The following is a 22,136-nucleotide window of genomic DNA, read 5'->3' as shown; positions in this document are numbered from 1 at the left end:
AACGTACACACCCCTGAATTATTATACATAAACAATTTCTAAAGAGTAAAGCAGGTTTTAAAAGACAGAGCTGTAATAGTGTGTGGACCAGCAGTGTTCTGATCATATAAAACACTCCTGTTACTGTGACTTTCATTATAACAGCCATCAAATCTCATCCCCGTCCCTATAGATGAGCCCAGGCCGGGTGTAATGAGCTCAGACTGAGCTCTCCTGAACTCATGCTCCAGTTTAAACGCATTATACTCATCTTACTCTATAAAGACATACTGGCTTTAAGTGGTTTAAACAAATATAACTAAACGGATATTCCTTAGAAGTCAAGTTCTTGTGGGTTTGAATGGAAAAGTGTTAAGATCTGTGACTGTTCACACCATCAGGAAGAGATTCACCTCTTTCCTTTGAGAAGAGCATGGCCTGTTCAGGGAAGAAGTGCGCACACACACACACACACACACACACACTCGCATGATGACACACGTGAAATGCAAAGCATGCTGTTGTTCTAGTCTGACATTTCCATTGCCAGATAAGCTGGATCGCTGGGAACAATCCAGATCTCATTTCATTCAGCATAGTTGTCACTGTCCACAACCCGACCATCATCATTAAAAAGCCTTGCGTTTGTTAAAATCACAGCATGCTCGTTTAATGTTTCTGCTTGTTTGCCAAAGTATTTGAATTAAGCCAACATATCCCTGTCTTTAGCAGTCCGCTGTCTTGCATTGCTCTTATTGGGATTGAATGATCTGAATACAGCTATCATCATGATAACCGCTGGATGCCCTGTAATAGGTGTACAGAAACATGACAGATCAGATGTGTCAGAGCACATAAGGAAAGCTATGGCACGCATGTCAACTAGCCCGCGTCCGTCCGTCACAATGCACATATTCACAGTAAATCTGCTCAAGCCCGAGTTGTCGCATTGATATATACTGAGATGAGACTCACCCTCGGAGAGCTCCAGCTCCAGCTCCGCCAGCTTCTCTCGCACCCCCGCCGGGAGAGGCGTCGCGATCCCCGGGTCCAGCATCATCATCAGTACCCCGGAGGAACCGCGTTCTGCCATAGTGCTGATGGTCAATAATCATGAATATGGGTCAGACAGACAGGTCCCAGGCTCAGACAGGGCTCGCTGTGCTCGGATCGGCTGAAGGAGAGAGGGCGCGGATCGCATGCAGATGTGAGGAGTATCGGGGCGGGTTGCATGTAAGCTGCACTCAGCCCTTCCACTCGGACCGCAGATCAAATGTTGAGATATCAGATCCACACGCTTCTCGAAGCCGGATTCAGCGCCGGTGGCCGAGCATGACTGAAGATTTCCGTGCGATTCTCCGTAAAACAAAGAGAAAACACTCGCCCAACTCCGATCCTCAGCGAGCCGCCAGCGCCATTGCAGCAGAGCAGCTCCAGTCAGTGCTGTCTCACACACACACACACACACACACACACACACACTCTTCCTCTCTCTCTCTCTCTCTCTCTCTCTCTCTCTCTCTCTCTCTCTCTCTCACACACACACACACACACACACACGCTCTCTCTCTCTCTCTCTCTCTCTCTCTCTCTCTCTCTCTCTCTCACACACACACACACACACACACACACACACACACTCACTCTCTCTCTCTCTCTCTCTCACACACACACACACACACTCTCTCTCTCACGCACACACACACACACACACACACACACACACACACACACACACACACACACTCCCTCTCTCTCTCTCTCTCTCTCTCACACACACACACACACACACACACTCTCTCTCTCTCTCTCTCTCTCACACACACACACACACACTCTCTCTCTCTCACACACACACACACACACACACACACACACTCTCTCACACACACACACACACACACACACACACTCTCTCTCTCTCTCTCTCTCACACACACACACACACACACACACACTCTCTCTCTCTCTCACACACACACACACACACACACACACACACTCTCTCTCACACACACACACACACACACACACACACACACACACACACACACACACACTCTCTCTCTCTCACACACACACACACATACACACTCTCTCTCTCACACACACACACACACACACACTCTCTCTCACACACACACACACACACACTATCTCTCTCTCTCTCTCTCCCTCTCTCTCTCTAACACACACACACACACACACACACACACTCACACACCGGTGACATGCACTGGCACTAACTAAACTAACAATAAATGTGTAGGCTATATAGAGGAATTGATCATTCCTCGATCGTATAATTAAAGTACATTTTACACATTCGATCAGACAAATATCTTAATATCATGTGTCAAATGTTGTGACACTTGAGCTAAATGAAAACTTTTAGTAGGCTATATATTTGAGATATCTTAGGCATAGAAGGGTGATTCTCCAACTAGGAGCACTAGAGCACAAGGACAAGCATTAAGCTGGTTCAGATCATACCTATCTGGCCGATACCATTTTGTTTATTTAAATGGAGAAAAATCGATCATAACTCCAGTAAACTATGGAGTGCCGCAAGGATCTGTGTTAGGCCCTCTATTATTCTCAATATATATGCTGCCACTTGGAAATATTATAAGGAAACATGGAATTAGTTTCCATTGTTATGCTGATGACACTCAAATCTATATTTCATCACGGCCAGATGAAAACGCTAAATTATCCAAATTGACAGAGTGTGTTAAAGATATAAAAGATTGGATGACGCGCAATTTTCTTTTATTAAATCCAGACAAGACAGAGGTACTAATCATCGGTTCAATAAACCACCCACAAAACCTCTCACAATACAACTTTAACATAGTAGGATGCAAGGGCATAGATTTGGTTTGAACATTGGGGGGGTTGAAGTTTGGGTCTGCATATTTTTCAGGTGATCATGGTATAAATATTGGGGGGGTTGTAATGCATAGATTTAAATATTGGGGGGGGTTATCTCCCCCCCAACCCCCCCACAAATTACGCCCATGGTAGGATGTCCTGTTACTTTATCCTCTACAGTAAAAGACCTGGGTGTTATACTTGACTGCAACCTGTCTTTTGAAAATCATATTTCATATGTTACAAGAACAGCCTTTTTCCACCTTAGAAACATTGCTAAGCTACGTAATATGCTATCTGTTTCTGATGCAGAAAAGTTAGTTCATGCATTCATGACCTCGAGACTAGATTACTGTAATGCTTTATTAGCTGGTTGTCCTGCATCCTCAATAAACAAGATACAGTTAGTCCAAAATGCCGCCGCTAGAGTTCTAACTAGATCAAGAAAATATGATCATATAACACCGATTTTATCATCACTACATTGGTTACCTATAAAGTTCCGTATTAATTACAAGGTATTGCTACTGACTTATAAAGCCCTAAACGGCTTAGCTCCAGTCTATTTAACGGATCTTCTATCGCCCTATAATCCATCGCGCTCTTTAAGATCACTAAATTCGAGGCTTTTGGTCATACCTAGGATATCCAGATCCACCAAAGGAGGGAGAGCATTTTCACATTTAGCTCCAAAACTCTGGAATAGCCTTCCTGATACTGTTTGTTGCTCAGACTCGCTCTCCCAGTTTAAAACTAGATTAAAGACGCATCTCTTCAGCCAGGCATTCATATAATATTTTTAATCTTACAGTTAAATCCGGTCTCTAGTTCATAAACGCCAGAGGAGAACTGGCCCCCGACTGAGCCCGGGTTCTCCCAAGGTTTTTTTTTCTCCATTAGGTCACCTATATCTAGTGTATAGATATATACACTAGACATCGCCTTAAAGACATTCGTTCCAATGAACTGCCGTAGACAAGGCGACATCTAGTGTATATATCTATGCACCAGTCTGCGCACACGTCACACACCAGGATGCGCTCGCGCCCTCAGATCACTTGGACGTGGCTGTGTATAAGAAGTAAAAACGATATAAATACTGTTCGTTTTCTCACACAAACCGCTCGTTTCGTGTCTTAGGCCATCAATGTGTACGATGGGGAATTGTTTAATTTGGACGATGGGGAATTGTTTTAATTTGGACTTGATTTGCATGCTCTTTGAGACAGTGACCACAGACCTGCATTATATGACTGACAGACAAGAACGGTTTGACCTAAAAATATCAAAATTGAAACTACTGCGGAAAAAAAGACACCTACATCTTGGATGCCCTTGAGGTAAGCTAAAACATACCAAAATTTTATTTCAAAGTGAACTATCCCTTTAAAGACTGCCTGTTTTCCTTCATCTTTGTGTTTCTGTTTACAACACAGCATTGTGACTGTAACAGGGTGAGCAATTTCAGTTCATTTAGCCATATTAGCTTCATGCCCAAGTCATGGTGATGATGCTACAAATATCCACTTGTCAATAAGCTACTGGCTGAACTAAATCATGGCAACAGGGTTGAATATTAAAGATCATCCGCAACTGATACAGTTTACATCTTAACCAAGTCATTATGACAGAGTTTATGATGGTAACAGGGTTGAATATTAAAGATCATCCCCAACTGATACAGTTTACATCTTAACCAAGTCATTATGACAGAGTTTATGATGGTAACAGGGTTGAATATTAAAGATCATACCCTACTGATACAGTTTACATCTTAACCAAGTCATTATGATAGAGTTTATGATGGTAACAGGGTTGAATATTAAAGATCATCCCCAACTGATACAGTTGACATCTTAACCAAGTCATTATGACAGAGTTTATTATGGTAACAGGGTTGAATATTACATATCATCCCCAACTGATACAGTTTACATCTTAACCAAGTCATTATGATAGAGTTTATGATGGTAACAGGGTTGAATATTAATGATCATCCCCTACTGATACAGTTTACATCTTAACCACGTCATTATGACAGAGTTTATGATGGTAACAGGGTTGAATATTAAAGATCATACCCTACTGACACAGTTTACATCTTAACCATGTAATTATGACAGAGTTTATGATGGTAACAGGGTTGAATATTAAATATCATCCCCAACTGATACAGTTTACATCTTAACCAAGTCATTATGACAGAGTTTATGATGGTAACAGGGTTGAATATTAAAGATCATACCCTACTGACACAGTTTACATCTTAACCATGTAATTATGACAGAGTTTATGATGGTAACAGGGTTGAATATTAAAGATCATCCCCTACTGATACAGTTTACATCTTAACCAAGTCATTATGACAGAGTTTATTATGGTAACAGGGTTGAATATTAAAGATCATCCCCAACTGATACAGTTTACATCTTAACTATGTAATTATGACAGAGTTTATGATGGTAACAGGGTTGAATATTAAAGATCATCCCCAACTGATACAGTTTACATCTTAACCAAGTCATTATGATAGAGTTTATGATGGTAACAGGGTTGAATATTAAAGATCATCCCCTACTGATACAGTTTACATCTTAACCAAGTCATTATGACAGAGTTTATGATGGTAACAGGGTTGAATATTAAATATCATCCCCTACTGATACAGTTTACATCTTAACCAAGTCATTATGACAGAGTTTATGATGGTAACAGGGTTGAATATTAAAGATCATCCCCAACTGATACAGTTGACATCTTAACCAAGTCATTATGACAGAGTTTATGATGGTAACAGGGTTGAATATTAAATATCATCCCCTACTGATACAGTTTACATCTTAACCAAGTCATTATGACAGAGTTTATGATGGTAACAGGGTTGAATATTAATGATCATCCCCTACTGATACAGTTTACACCTTAACCAAGTCATTATGACAGAGTTTATTATGGGAACAGGGTTGAATATTAAAGATCATCCCCAACTGACACAGTTTACATCTTAACCAAGTCATTATGACAGAGTTTATGATGGTAACAGGGTTGAATATTAAAGATCATACCCTACTGACACAGTTTACATCTTAACCATGTAATTATGACAGAGTTTATGATGGTAACAGGGTTGAATATTAAAGATCATCCCCAACTGATACAGTTTACATCTGAACCATATAATTATGACAGAGTTTATTATGGTAACAGGGTTGAATATTAAATATCATCCCCAACTGATACAGTTTACATCTTAACCAAGTCATTATGACAGAGTTTATGATGGTAACAGGGTTGAATATTAAAGATCATCCCCAACTGATACAGTTTACATCTTAACCAAGTCATTATGACAGAGTTTATGATGGTAACAGGGTTGAATATTAAAGATCATACCCTACTGATACAGTTTACACCTTAACCATGTAATTATGACAGAGTTTATGATGGTAACAGGGTTGAATATTAAATATCATCCCCAACTGATACAGTTTACATCTTAACCAAGTCATTATGACAGAGTTTATGATGGTAACAGGGTTGAATATTAAAGATCATACCCTACTGACACAGTTTACATCTTAACCATGTAATTATGACAGAGTTTATGATGGTAACAGGGTTGAATATTAAAGATCATCCCCTACTGATACAGTTTACATCTTAACCAAGTCATTATGACAGAGTTTATTATGGTAACAGGGTTGAATATTAAAGATCATCCCCAACTGATACAGTTTACATCTTAACTATGTAATTATGACAGAGTTTATGATGGTAACAGGGTTGAATATTAAAGATCATCCCCAACTGATACAGTTTACATCTTAACCAAGTCATTATGATAGAGTTTATGATGGTAACAGGGTTGAATATTAAAGATCATCCCCTACTGATACAGTTTACATCTTAACCAAGTCATTATGACAGAGTTTATGATGGTAACAGGGTTGAATATTAAATATCATCCCCTACTGATACAGTTTACATCTTAACCAAGTCATTATGACAGAGTTTATGATGGTAACAGGGTTGAATATTAAAGATCATCCCCAACTGATACAGTTGACATCTTAACCAAGTCATTATGACAGAGTTTATGATGGTAACAGGGTTGAATATTAAATATCATCCCCTACTGATACAGTTTACATCTTAACCAAGTCATTATGACAGAGTTTATGATGGTAACAGGGTTGAATATTAATGATCATCCCCTACTGATACAGTTTACACCTTAACCAAGTCATTATGACAGAGTTTATTATGGGAACAGGGTTGAATATTAAAGATCATCCCCAACTGACACAGTTTACATCTTAACCAAGTCATTATGACAGAGTTTATGATGGTAACAGGGTTGAATATTAAAGATCATACCCTACTGACACAGTTTACATCTTAACCATGTAATTATGACAGAGTTTATGATGGTAACAGGGTTGAATATTAAAGATCATCCCCAACTGATACAGTTTACATCTGAACCATATAATTATGACAGAGTTTATTATGGTAACAGGGTTGAATATTAAATATCATCCCCAACTGATACAGTTTACATCTTAACCAAGTCATTATGACAGAGTTTATGATGGTAACAGGGTTGAATATTAAAGATCATACCCTACTGATACAGTTTACACCTTAACCATGTAATTATGACAGAGTTTATGATGGTAACAGGGTTGAATATTAAATATCATCCCCAACTGATACAGTTTACATCTTAACCAAGTCATTATGACAGAGTTTATGATGGTAACAGGGTTGAATATTAAAGATCATCCCCAACTGATACAGTTTACATCTTAACCAAGTCATTATGACAGAGTTTATGATGGTAACAGGGTTGAATATTAAAGATCATACCCTACTGATACAGTTTACATCTTAACCAAGTCATTATGATAGAGTTTATGATGGTAACAGGGTTGAATATTAAAGATCATCCCCAACTGATACAGTTGACATCTTAACCAAGTCATTATGACAGAGTTTATTATGGTAACAGGGTTGAATATTACATATCATCCCCAACTGATACAGTTTACATCTTAACCAAGTCATTATGATAGAGTTTATGATGGTAACAGGGTTGAATATTAATGATCATCCCCTACTGATACAGTTTACATCTTAACCACGTCATTATGACAGAGTTTATGATGGTAACAGGGTTGAATATTAAAGATCATACCCTACTGACACAGTTTACATCTTAACCATGTAATTATGACAGAGTTTATGATGGTAACAGGGTTGAATATTAAATATCATCCCCAACTGATACAGTTTACATCTTAACCAAGTCATTATGACAGAGTTTATGATGGTAACAGGGTTGAATATTAAAGATCATACCCTACTGACACAGTTTACATCTTAACCATGTAATTATGACAGAGTTTATGATGGTAACAGGGTTGAATATTAAAGATCATCCCCTACTGATACAGTTTACATCTTAACCAAGTCATTATGACAGAGTTTATTATGGTAACAGGGTTGAATATTAAAGATCATCCCCAACTGATACAGTTTACATCTTAACTATGTAATTATGACAGAGTTTATGATGGTAACAGGGTTGAATATTAAAGATCATCCCCAACTGATACAGTTTACATCTTAACCAAGTCATTATGATAGAGTTTATGATGGTAACAGGGTTGAATATTAAAGATCATCCCCTACTGATACAGTTTACATCTTAACCAAGTCATTATGACAGAGTTTATGATGGTAACAGGGTTGAATATTAAATATCATCCCCTACTGATACAGTTTACATCTTAACCAAGTCATTATGACAGAGTTTATGATGGTAACAGGGTTGAATATTAAAGATCATCCCCAACTGATACAGTTTACATCTTAACTATGTAATTATGACAGAGTTTATGATGGTAACAGGGTTGAATATTAAAGATCATCCCCAACTGATACAGTTTACATCTTAACCAAGTCATTATGATAGAGTTTATGATGGTAACAGGGTTGAATATTAAAGATCATCCCCTACTGATACAGTTTACATCTTAACCAAGTCATTATGACAGAGTTTATGATGGTAACAGGGTTGAATATTAAATATCATCCCCTACTGATACAGTTTACATCTTAACCAAGTCATTATGACAGAGTTTATGATGGTAACAGGGTTGAATATTAAAGATCATCCCCAACTGATACAGTTGACATCTTAACCAAGTCATTATGACAGAGTTTATGATGGTAACAGGGTTGAATATTAAATATCATCCCCTACTGATACAGTTTACATCTTAACCAAGTCATTATGACAGAGTTTATGATGGTAACAGGGTTGAATATTAATGATCATCCCCTACTGATACAGTTTACACCTTAACCAAGTCATTATGACAGAGTTTATTATGGGAACAGGGTTGAATATTAAAGATCATCCCCAACTGACACAGTTTACATCTTAACCAAGTCATTATGACAGAGTTTATGATGGTAACAGGGTTGAATATTAAAGATCATACCCTACTGACACAGTTTACATCTTAACCATGTAATTATGACAGAGTTTATGATGGTAACAGGGTTGAATATTAAAGATCATCCCCAACTGATACAGTTTACATCTGAACCATATAATTATGACAGAGTTTATTATGGTAACAGGGTTGAATATTAAATATCATCCCCAACTGATACAGTTTACATCTTAACCAAGTCATTATGACAGAGTTTATGATGGTAACAGGGTTGAATATTAAAGATCATCCCCAACTGATACAGTTTACATCTTAACCAAGTCATTATGACAGAGTTTATGATGGTAACAGGGTTGAATATTAAAGATCATACCCTACTGATACAGTTTACACCTTAACCATGTAATTATGACAGAGTTTATGATGGTAACAGGGTTGAATATTAAATATCATCCCCAACTGATACAGTTTACATCTTAACCAAGTCATTATGACAGAGTTTATGATGGTAACAGGGTTGAATATTAAAGATCATACCCTACTGACACAGTTTACATCTTAACCATGTAATTATGACAGAGTTTATGATGGTAACAGGGTTGAATATTAAAGATCATCCCCTACTGATACAGTTTACATCTTAACCAAGTCATTATGACAGAGTTTATTATGGTAACAGGGTTGAATATTAAAGATCATCCCCAACTGATACAGTTTACATCTTAACTATGTAATTATGACAGAGTTTATGATGGTAACAGGGTTGAATATTAAAGATCATCCCCAACTGATACAGTTTACATCTTAACCAAGTCATTATGATAGAGTTTATGATGGTAACAGGGTTGAATATTAAAGATCATCCCCTACTGATACAGTTTACATCTTAACCAAGTCATTATGACAGAGTTTATGATGGTAACAGGGTTGAATATTAAATATCATCCCCTACTGATACAGTTTACATCTTAACCAAGTCATTATGACAGAGTTTATGATGGTAACAGGGTTGAATATTAAAGATCATCCCCAACTGATACAGTTGACATCTTAACCAAGTCATTATGACAGAGTTTATGATGGTAACAGGGTTGAATATTAAATATCATCCCCTACTGATACAGTTTACATCTTAACCAAGTCATTATGACAGAGTTTATGATGGTAACAGGGTTGAATATTAATGATCATCCCCTACTGATACAGTTTACACCTTAACCAAGTCATTATGACAGAGTTTATTATGGGAACAGGGTTGAATATTAAAGATCATCCCCAACTGACACAGTTTACATCTTAACCAAGTCATTATGACAGAGTTTATGATGGTAACAGGGTTGAATATTAAAGATCATACCCTACTGACACAGTTTACATCTTAACCATGTAATTATGACAGAGTTTATGATGGTAACAGGGTTGAATATTAAAGATCATCCCCAACTGATACAGTTTACATCTGAACCATATAATTATGACAGAGTTTATTATGGTAACAGGGTTGAATATTAAATATCATCCCCAACTGATACAGTTTACATCTTAACCAAGTCATTATGACAGAGTTTATGATGGTAACAGGGTTGAATATTAAAGATCATCCCCAACTGATACAGTTTACATCTTAACCAAGTCATTATGACAGAGTTTATGATGGTAACAGGGTTGAATATTAAAGATCATACCCTACTGATACAGTTTACACCTTAACCATGTAATTATGACAGAGTTTATGATGGTAACAGGGTTGAATATTAAATATCATCCCCAACTGATACAGTTTACATCTTAACCAAGTCATTATGACAGAGTTTATGATGGTAACAGGGTTGAATATTAAAGATCATACCCTACTGACACAGTTTACATCTTAACCATGTAATTATGACAGAGTTTATGATGGTAACAGGGTTGAATATTAAAGATCATCCCCTACTGATACAGTTTACATCTTAACCAAGTCATTATGACAGAGTTTATTATGGTAACAGGGTTGAATTTTAAAGATCATCCCCAACTGATACAGTTTACATCTTAACCAAGTCATTATGACAGAGTTTATGATGGTAACAGGGTTGAGTATTAAAGATCATCCACAACAGATACAGTTTACATCTTAACCAAGTCATTATGACAGAGTTTATGATGGTAACAGGGTTGAGTATTAAATATCATCCCCAACTGATACAGTTTACATCTTAACCATGTAATTATGACAGAGTTTATGATGGTAACAGGGTTGAATATTAAAGATCATCCCCAACTGATACAGTTTACATCTTAACCAAGTCATTATGACAGAGTTTATGATGGTAACAGGGTTGAATATTAAAGATCATACCCAACTGATACAGTTTACATCTTAACCAAGTCATTATGACAGAGTTTATGATGGTAACAGGGTTGAGTATTAAATATCATCCCCTACTGATACAGTTTACACCTTAACCAAGTCATTATGACAGAGTTTATTATGGGAACAGGGTTGAATATTAAAGATCACCCCCACCTGATACAGTTTACATCTTAACCATGTAATTATGACAGAGTTTATGATGGTAACAGGGTTGAATATTAAAGATCATACCCAACTGATACAGTTTACATCTTAACCAAGTCATTATGACAGAGTTTATGATGGTAACAGGGTTGAATATTAAAGATCATCCCCAACTGATACAGTTTACATCTTAACCAAGTCATTATGACAGAGTTTATGATGGTAACAGGGTTGAGTATTAAAGATCATCCCCAACTGATACAGTTTACATCTTAACCAAGTCATTATGACAGAGTTTATGATGGTAACAGGGTTGAGTATTAAAGATCATCCCCAACTGATACAGTTTACATCTGAACCTTGTAAATATGGCAGAGTTTATTATGGTAACAGGGTTGAATATTAAAGATCATCCCCAACTGATACAGTTTACATCTTAACCAAGTCATTATGACAGAGTTTATGATGGTAACAGGGTTGAGTATTAAAGATCATCCCCAACTGATACAGTTTACATCTTAACCTTGTAAATATGGCAGAGTTTATTATGGTAACAGGGTTGAATATTAAAGATCATCCCCAACTGATACAGTTTACATCTTAACCTTGTAAATATGGCAGAGTTTATTATGGTAACAGGGTTGAGTATTAAAGATCATCCCCAACTGATACAGTTTACATCTGAACCTTGTAAATATGGCAGAGTTTATTATGGTAACAGGGTTCAATATTAAAGATCATCCCCTACTGACACAGTTTACATTGTAACCACACACGTACTGGATTTGTGTTGTTGTGTAAAAAAAAAAAAAACCTATAATAACGCAGTAAAATTTGGTATATTTTCTTTGTGATGATAAATAACACTACTAAAACATTGCCATCTTATATAATAGCAATATATAAGAATGTAAACATTCAGATCTAAAAAGTAATAAAATCCCAGGTCTCCCTTTATGGTCATAAATGGTGAAATTTTGATCATGAGTAATACAGTGTTCTGATCATTGTTCAAATATTTTATTACATCATGTGTGAGTTTACCAATTCACACAAATAATGTATAATTTTAACAAATAATTTAAAACATCTCAACTCATTGGTCTTAATAAAATTAAAAAAATGTTAAAAAAAAGTTAACAAGTGTTGGTAAAGTTCACCAGCAATGCTGGACGACAGTGCCCACATGTGGACAATATAGGAAACTACAGTCTATTACAGTACTATTCACTGAAAAACTGCAAATCTTAATTGATACAATTCATATCATCATTATGATGATAATCATTATTTAAACATCAGATGTTCAGGCATTATCATTGACCTTCACTTAAACGTAAGGGTTCATGACAGATACAGATTCTTCCTGAGAGTGTGTCTCAGATTTATCACGTATGATGATTCAGCAGATTTGCGATTGTGTTCATAAACGGCACGATTCACCGCCATGTGCATGTCCACCAGATGAGTCCTCCTGAAATGAGACAAAAACAACAATTAGTGGCCGAATACTTACATTACTAAAGCTTAAAAGAGATCAAAAAAGAATATCTTACACCCACAGAAGTGAGTTTTAAAGACAAAAACCTGACAAATGTCTTGAAATATAATATGTGAACATTGTTTTGAGGTAACCGGAATAATTAACTCCAGGCCGTTGAATTATTAGAAAAACAATGCTTGGCATCGTGACCGCATTACCGGAAATACAAGCACACAGCATGACAATAAGCAGATGGAAAATGAAAACATTTACATGTAAAAACTAATAGTAATAAAAATAAAAAATAAAATGAAAATATTTTATTGAAAGAACAATATATTAAACTTCCTTTATGACAATAAATACACATATAACACTACTAAAATATTGGCACCTTATATAATAGCAGTATACGGTATTTTTCTAATAATATGAGTCAATTGTTCCTTACAAAACTGACCTCAGAATGTAAGAGTAATACTGAATAATAGTGAATATGGACATGCATAAACATGTGATCTACAATGTCTGCTGTACAGTGTAATAGTGAACTCTTACCCCATGAGACACGATATTTTAACACTACTTCTTTAATGAAATCTTCAATGATGAAATATATGACTGCAGAAATATTCTAACTGAAAGTCATAAAATGCAAAACAATGCCGGTGCTTTTGAAATGTTTTATCTAATCTAGGGCTGTCACTAATGATTATTGTGGAAATCGAGTAATCTGTGAATTATTTTGATGATTAATCAAGTAATCTGATATTTTTTTTTGTGGTAATAAAAATAGACCTAAGTGAACAATAGCCTTTAAAATGACTTAAATAATTAGACCAAATCAAGGATGTAATTCTTGCCTGATGTGTTATCGTTCCCATTACTAATGTGTTGTCCCGGATGGAGTTAAACTGAAGTCTGTGGTCTGATTATTATGATTGTTTAATTATATAATTATGAAGAATAAGTGAAATTGTCACAGTGACGAAGGCAAAGAGCTGAAACATTTCTTAATCTCCTGTTTGTAACATATAAAGTATTTTTAGAGTGCAGACCTTTTTTTGCATTTTTTAATCAAATAAAGTATGAAAAGCAATTAATCATATGGTTTAATTGAACAATAATGTAATCCTATTCAATTTATGTACATCATGTATTATAACGCATGCAGGGTTTGAAATTAACTTTTTCACTCACCAGCCAATTTAGCTAACACATTTTAAAGAAATGAATCAGATTAACTATGTCACTGCATATATATGAGCGTGAGAACAGCGTCAACGGCCCGAATCTCACGCTGAAGAGGAGTTTAGCCACAAACCCCTTCACCTCAACAGGAAATATCACGTTTTAAAGGGGTGTTTGATCATGATTTGACTTTTCTAACTTTAGTTAGAGTGTAATGTTGCTGTTTGAGCATAAACAACATTGCAAAAGTTACGACGCTTAAAGGCACACTAGAGTCGCTGTGGACTACTTGTATTTAACGTTACTGTGGTAAATACGCCGTCTCTGCAATCACGGCCTGATCCCCTCCCCCGTTTACCCTATATTTACCCCGTTTACCCCATATTCCTCACGCGGTCAGTTTCTGGTTTTCATTTCCTTGACTCTTCCGACCGCGTTTTCTTCCTTTTCTTCGTCGACTCTGCCATGACTCGCGTCTGAAATGCGTGTGTCTTCCACAGAGGATGCTTCATATGTTGTTGATGTATGTGACGTCGTGCCGTAAAGCAAGTTGTGATTCTCGCGTGATTTGTCGGGGCACCACCTCTCAAATCTGCATTGCTCGAACCCGACCCCTGACCCTAAACCGACCCTTAACCTCATTATAACCTTATCCCTAAAACCAAGTCTTGACCCTCAAACAGGCCTTTAAAGGCTCTCTTTGTCCTCACTCCAATGGTCTAAAACTCAAACTGGTCCTCATAAAGATAGTTGTACAAGTACACACACACACACACACACACACACACACACACACACACACACACAAGCTCTTGAAGCTCCGCCCTCTGTGCCGGGAGCAGCAGCTCATTTGCATTTAAAGGGACACACACGAAACGACGCATTTTTACTGACCCTCAAAAAGGGACGATTTTAACATGCTGTAAAAAATGAGCTTTTTTGAACATTTTTATCTAAAACTTCACACACACACTCTGGGGACAACAGAGACTTATTTTACATCTTGTAAAGAGGGGCATTATACCCCCCTTTACCATCGCGAGATCTCGTACATCAGAGCGCCTCACCTCTTCTGTGCCTCGGTCAGGGCGGCTCTGAGGGCCTGCAGGTACACGGACCGGTGGTTGGGCGTCTCCAGCTGGTGTCCATCAGTCCAGCAGTGGCTCCAGAAGACATCGGCGTCCACCGGGAGCGTCCGGGACCGGCACGAGGACACCGGCCCGTCGGTCTCCAGCTCGTCGTCCCCCTGCCCCACACGCACCCCACACTCCTCACACACCTCGTAGCTCTGGATGAAGAAGAGCTTGGGCTTGCCGGCCAGGCCGAGGCAGGAGTGTGAGCTGAAGAGTGTCCTGAGGGAGTCCAGGCTCAGTCCCGGAGCGAGCGGGTCGGTGGCCAGCAGGAGTGAGGAGCGGCTCCGGCTGATGATGCAGCAGACGAACACACCCGCCCGGTGGAGCTCCTGCTGACGGGACACCTCCCTCAGCGTGGACACCACCTCTCGCACACTCAGCAGCCGGTGCACCGTCACACTGAAGCGCAGCGCCGTGAACGTCTGCTCCAGCTCATCTGTGGGGACACAGGAGACATTAGGGTTCCTTGAAAATAAAGGTTCTTTAAAGGTGCGTTGTGTGATATTTAGGAGGTTCTGTTGACAGAAATGTAATATCATATACATAACTATGTGTTCAGTGGTGTATAAAGACCTTACTTAATGAACCGTTGTGCTTTTATTATATTTCAAATATAAAGAATAATCGGTTATCGGTCTCAGACAAAATGTTCTTATCGGTGCATCCCTAAAAATATTACCAGAGTGATTAAAACACTGTGACTGATTAATCATATAATTTCCTGTACTTTTCAAAAGATTGGGGTCAATAGAAATAAGAAATGAATATTTGTATTCAGCAAGGAGGCATTAAAATGATCAAAGTGACAGTAAAGGCATTCATAATGTTACAGAAGATTAATAATTCAAAACAATGCTGTTGTTTTGAACTTTTGATTCATTCAAGTATCCTGAAAAATGAAATGCATCACAGTTTCCACAGAAATATGAAGCAGCACGACTGTTTTCAACACTGATAATAATCATGTTTCTTGATCATCAAATCCTCATATTAGAGTGATTTCTGAAGGATCATGTGACACTGAAGACTGGAGTAATGATGCTGTAAGTGATTCTCTCTCACCTCCTTCAGTGCCGACACAGTCTATGATTAAACACACTCCTCTGGGGTCCGTCATACTGTACACTTCCTCCTGTTAGACATCAGAACACACTCATCACACACACGACGACAATCCTTCATTCTCACACACACTCACTTATATTAGGAGCCTGCCACCATAAAGTCTTACTGGGAAATAATGTCTATGTGAGTACTGCTATGTTGGAAATATTTAAACGTACTGTAATTAACAAAATATTATCCTACATGCATGTATATATTTAAGATGTACTGAATATATATTTATACATAATTTATATTATATATATATATAAATATATATAAATATTTTTTTCTTAAATATATACATGCATATGTGTGTATTTATATATACAAAATAATTATACACAGTACACACACACAAATATATTATGTAAACACAAACTTTAAAAATCATGCTATACACATCATAAAAACAGGAAAAACAGTGACCTGGCAGCAGGAGCTCGAGCTCGGCAGTTCCTTCTTCACCGCCGTCTGCTTATCTAGAAGAAAACATTACAAAAGACTAATGTTATGCTACGTCACACACTCTTAAAAATAAAAGATCTTTATTGGCATCATCCATGAAGAACTTTAACATTCACCGAAGCAATGATTCTTTTCTCAATGATTCTTTTCTCAATGATTCTTTCCTCAATGATTCTTTTCTCAATGATTCTTTTTTTATAGTGTAAATAATATAAACTGCTTTAGATAAAGGGTGGAGACTTAACATAGTTTGTGTGACTTTTTTTAACTTCACAGTTCATGGTTGATGACGTCACTAACAGGAAAATGCGAAGCCCTGAGACAGAGGTTTAGTCTGAACTTCTGGCTGGTATTTCCTTCTACTCACCACAGAATTTGCTAGTCTGCATCACATTACAGGAAACCGATGAGAAACGAGACGAGGTGTGTGGCTGTGAATGACAGAAACAGAGAGTGACTAAAACTGAAGTGTGAAGCAGTGTGTGTGTGTTCTGCAAGACGGAGCGAGCGGAGTGAAGCTCACCGATGATGGCGGTCTGAAGTGTTGAGGACGCCCCGGAGGACACGCCTCTGGATTGGCCAATACAGCTGAAAGAGCGGTTCTCAGTTATTACAGAAAGGAAACCTAATCTAATCAGTTACATTTCCCCTAAAATCCCCATTCATACTAGTGACAACTACTGACGTAGAGAAAGAGGAACTGAATCACAGGACTACTACATTACTGTGGAAGAGGAAGTGAAACTCTCTCATGTGAGTGAAGTACTGAAGCCTGAAGCCCTGAATGATACAACAGGCCGACTACTCACTGTATTATATGATACTTGCTCTATTATATGATTAAAGTGCCCCTATTATGCCATTTTAAAAGTTCCTAATTTTTTACAAGCTTTACATGCATCCCAGTTAAAAAAACAGTGTAATCTTCTCATGATATCCACTGCAGCGTCAGTGTCTGAAACGCTTTGATAGAGGATTCAGTCTCTAAACTCCGCCTCTCTGAGAGCTGCTCTGCTCTGATTGGTCGGAAACCAAACAAAATCTCAGCTCTTGATACAGTGATACGAACAGTGACGATGAGTTTCAATCTCATCACAGTGGATTTGCTTTCGCAGCAGAAAACAGCGTCTTCTCCACATGAACAACATTTCACAAAAGCTCTATTACACACTACATGAAAAGTAATATCCGAAAAACACATAATAGTGGCACTTTAAATCTAAAAACCATCAGTAACAGTGAGCCACTGGTCAGCCTACCTGTGTGCCGGAAGCGGCTGATCTTCTTGGCCAGATCTGCCCTGTGAATGGACCTCAGGCAGCTTTCAATAAAGTCCATCTTCTCACTGGAGAGCTGGTCCAGTTTCTCCAACTCCACTACAATGTCTAAAAAACTCTGCAAATAGATGCAAATACATATCAGTTCCACACATGAAAGAAAACTGCAGCAAAAAGCTGAAGAACAACGCCAGAAATACAACATACCTGGACGTTTTCCAGTTTCTGTTTTGGTAACGTGTCTCTGAGTAAGAACGCCAATGACTTCAGGTCTTCGGTGTCCATGTCCTCGCTGACCTCAGCCATCAGCGACCTGAACACACACGGTTAAAGGGGTGGTATGATGACACTCTTCACAAGCTGTAAAATAAGTCTCTGATGTCCCCAGAGTGTGTGTGTGAAGTTTAAACTCAATATACTCTACAGATATTAGCATGTTAAAGTTGTCACTTTTTGAGGGTGAGCAAAAACGCATTGTTTTTGTGTCTGTCCCTTTAAATGCAAATGAGCTGCTGCTCCCGGCACAGAGGGCGGAGCTTCAAGAGATGCAAATATATCCCTTTGCTTTGAACTTTAAGCGTTATAACTTTGCAGATGTTGTTTATGTTCAAACAGCAACATTCCACACTAACTAAAGTTAGAAAAGTGAAATCACAATCAACCACCCCTTTAAAACACACTCTTCTGCGCCCCATCTTGAGTGAGAGCCTCACCTGTATTCTGGCACGGCCTGCCGGTTCCTCAGCATGCCCTCGACCGAGCTCTTGCTGGTGCTCAGCACTTCCCTCAGCAGATCGTAGCGCTTGATCTTCAGGACCAGCTCCATCAGGAACACACAGTCCACCCCGGTTTGGCTCAACAGTGTGTGTAGTGTTCCTCTGGGATCTGCAGAGAAGCGGACGGGGTCCAGATCTCCACACAGGTACGAGATACGCTTGCACTCATCTGTGCTCAGCTCTTCTGTGATCTGACTGATGGTGTGGGACAGGCCCGACATTCTGCTGCAAACACAAACACTCACGTTAGGCTTTCCCAGCAGGCAATGCTGCGTTTAAAAGACGTCTCATAGCCGTCCAAACACAGCCCAGACGTCTAGGCTAAAACAAGGCAAAATTTGGGCAGTCAAAGAAAATGTAATAGACCTTTAAACCATAGCATAAGAATAGACTAGTCATCAACTAGATAACACAGAAATTAAATGAGTGAAGAAATTAAACCAAACATCTTGACATTCTGCTGCAAACCCACGCTGACTTCACGACTTTACACCTCTCTCAATGTGGTTCATTTACTGACATTCAGGGTTTTAGACTAGAGTATTTGCGTATATACATTTTTGCATTTTGCATATATAGTGAGACAGATGGTTCATTCTCGATTTCATTCTCATTCGAGTTCATTCTCATTCTTGAATTTCACAATTAGCTAAACTTTAAAAAGGTAGTTATCCCTTCAGAAAAAAATAATAAAGCAGATTAAATCAGCCTAAACTGGTCTCCCAGGCTGGATTTAGAGGGGTTTTGGACACTTTTTTAGTCAAGTCAAGTCACCTTTATTTATATAGCGCTTTTTACAATACAGAGAGTTTCAAGGCAGCTTTACAGTAATAACAGGAAAATAATGCAACAAAGTTAAGTAAATTCAGTGATGGTTTTAGCTGACCAGGCTGGTCTTAGATGGTCAAGCTGGGAGACTAGCTGAAACCAGCTAAGACCAGCCAACCTAGGCTGGTTTTAGCGTTTTTATTTTTGTTTTTTTGCAGGATAATATCATGATATTAAGTAAGGGATATGCGAGGCGGTTGTTATAGCGAATACGACTGAATCAGCCTGAAGGGGTTGTATTCGCTATAACAACCGCCTCGCTCTACATTATCCTGCTTATTACATGGCTACCTAACAAATAAATTAATAATCTGGCTCAAAATATTGATTTAAAAAGGAGTTTATTAATTTAAAAACGATTATATTGCCAGAGTGAACAGAACTGCGTCCATAGCAACGCTCTGTTTTTCATGGCAACGGTGTGTTATACTTCGCTGCGATCTGTTATGTAAGACAGATCGCTTCGCGTCGGGGTCCTGTTCAGCCTGTCGGGGTTGTTATTCACTATAACGACTGCCTCTCTATACATAATCCCGCTTATTACATGGCTATCTACAAAATAAATAAATAATTTGACACGAATTATTGATTTAAAAAGGAGTGTATTGATTTAAAAACGATTGTATTGCTTCCGCCAAAGAAAATAGTCCGTTACGCGTCCATAGCAACGCGCTGTTTTTCATGGCAACGGTCAAGAAATAACACACCGCATTCTACATTAGAATTCAACCAAGCCATGTAATAAAAGCATATATTTCATTAATCAACTTTTTTGACTAGGGTAAATATCGGGAGATTTCTTTTACATTTATCTTCAAATGGCATCAATTAACATGACTATCATAAAACGATTCGTCTATAATAATAATAATAATAATAATATTAACATGGTAACCATTGTTTCCGCCAAAACAGCACTGTATAATCGTATATTAAATGAATATCTTCAAGATTTCTATCACTATATGCCTAATTCTATTCTTTTTGATGACAGTCTGTTTTACTATATCAACAATAACTTTAGTCACAATTTTAGCTAAAAACTAACAGTGATGAGCGCTTATGGATGTTGCCGTGGTAAAGGAGGTTGTGTGACGCGCGCCTAAACGCTTCCGTGTTTATGTGGAGATTGAGTCAATAACTTAAAATTTTCTGTGATAAAAAGAATCAGACATGAAGCTTACCTCGAGAGAGCTGTTCTTTGGACTGAACTGGAGCCTCTGCACATTATTAATAGCGGTGATAAAGAGGAAATGGTGATGGTTCAGTGTGGAAACAAGTGTTCCGGAAAGCAGTGGAAAGAGAAACTTGCGTCATTGACAAGCACACGGGCTACTTTTAGATGACCATGCCTATTTGATTAAACCCTAGACATATGCAACCCACTTGATGAAATTCACCTTTTAATGACATACATTGTGGAAAGTCCCTGAAGCACCTGTCATTATCTGATCATCTGATATTTCTCTTGGCAGGAACATTCAAAATAATGCTTTTAGATCTGAACAAGTTCATAGTTGTGATATACTTGTGTTTGCATTTGGTTCCACATATATTGTGTGGTATTTGATAACTTTTTTAGTATGAAATGCAGTTTAGTCTTAGACTTGTTCAGCTGTCATTAAAAGGAGATTGAGAAATGATATATCAGTTGTGATTCTCATAGCATTTCAAACACATTTCTCCATTAAACTAAATACTAGCTTTCCCAATATCGCCAGCATTATTCTGAACAATACCACACTATTGACAAAATACCATTTTGATTCATGCTTTAGTTTGTACAGCATATTTCAAAAGACAGACATAAATTAAGTGCATGTTTTAAGAAAACTTATCTTCAAAGATTTGCATCCATGTGACTCAAATATTATGGGATATTCCCTTTCCTGTAGTGTGTAATAGAGCTGATTGTGAAAGTGCAGATGGAGTCTCTTAAAGAAGTGATCCAAGTGACCAATCACAGCAGAGTAAGCTCTCAGAGAGGCGGGGCTTAGAGAGACCAATCACAGCAGAGTAAGCTCTCAGCGAGGCGGGGCTTAGAGAGACCAATCACAGC

The 22,136-nt window shown here is 37.9% G+C and overlaps 2 protein-coding genes across 7 annotated transcripts in view; both read right to left on the bottom strand.

Moving 5' to 3' along the window:
• Positions 1-1,439, bottom strand: part of dip2a (disco-interacting protein 2 homolog A) — a 185,138-nt gene extending 183,699 nt beyond the window's left edge. For all 6 annotated transcript variants that reach the window (XM_079880628.1, XM_079880629.1, XM_079880631.1 and 3 more), the window contains exon 1: positions 955-1,439. In XM_079880628.1, the coding sequence (XP_079736754.1) occupies positions 955-1,072 (118 nt within the window). In that variant the 5' untranslated portion in view covers positions 1,073-1,439. The remainder of the gene's footprint in view (positions 1-954) is intronic.
• Positions 1,440-12,618: 11,179 nt separating this feature from the next.
• Positions 12,619-21,990, bottom strand: cflarb (CASP8 and FADD-like apoptosis regulator b). Its single transcript, XM_079880615.1, has 10 exons — positions 21,262-21,990; positions 19,187-19,474; positions 18,681-18,786; positions 18,456-18,591; positions 17,720-17,784; positions 17,564-17,627; positions 17,158-17,210; positions 16,687-16,756; positions 15,559-16,060; positions 12,619-13,291 (listed from the first exon to the last, which is right to left on the bottom strand). Exons 1-10 carry the CDS (start codon positions 21,303-21,305, stop codon positions 13,162-13,164), a joined length of 1,458 nt encoding a protein of 485 aa, XP_079736741.1. The 5' UTR covers positions 21,306-21,990; the 3' UTR covers positions 12,619-13,161.
• Positions 21,991-22,136: the final 146 nt, after the last annotated feature.

The sequence above is a fragment of the Squalius cephalus genome, assembly GCF_949319135.1.
Source record: "Squalius cephalus genome assembly, chromosome: 9".
Lineage (NCBI taxonomy): Eukaryota > Metazoa > Chordata > Actinopteri > Cypriniformes > Leuciscidae > Squalius > Squalius cephalus.
This window is presented reverse-complemented; position numbering and strand designations above follow the sequence as displayed.

Excerpts from the sequence above, each read along its gene's own strand:
- cflarb (XM_079880615.1), bottom strand. The coding sequence starts at position 21,305 with ATGTGCAGAGGCTCCAGTTCAGTCCAAAGAACAGCTCTCTCGAG. Across the intron at positions 17,785-18,455 it reads CAGCCGCTTCCGGCACACAG|CTGTATTGGCCAATCCAGAG; the intron begins GTAGGCTGACCA and ends CCGCTCTTTCAG. Across the intron at positions 17,211-17,563 it reads GCAGACTAGCAAATTCTGTG|ATAAGCAGACGGCGGTGAAG; the intron begins GTGAGTAGAAGG and ends GTTTTCTTCTAG.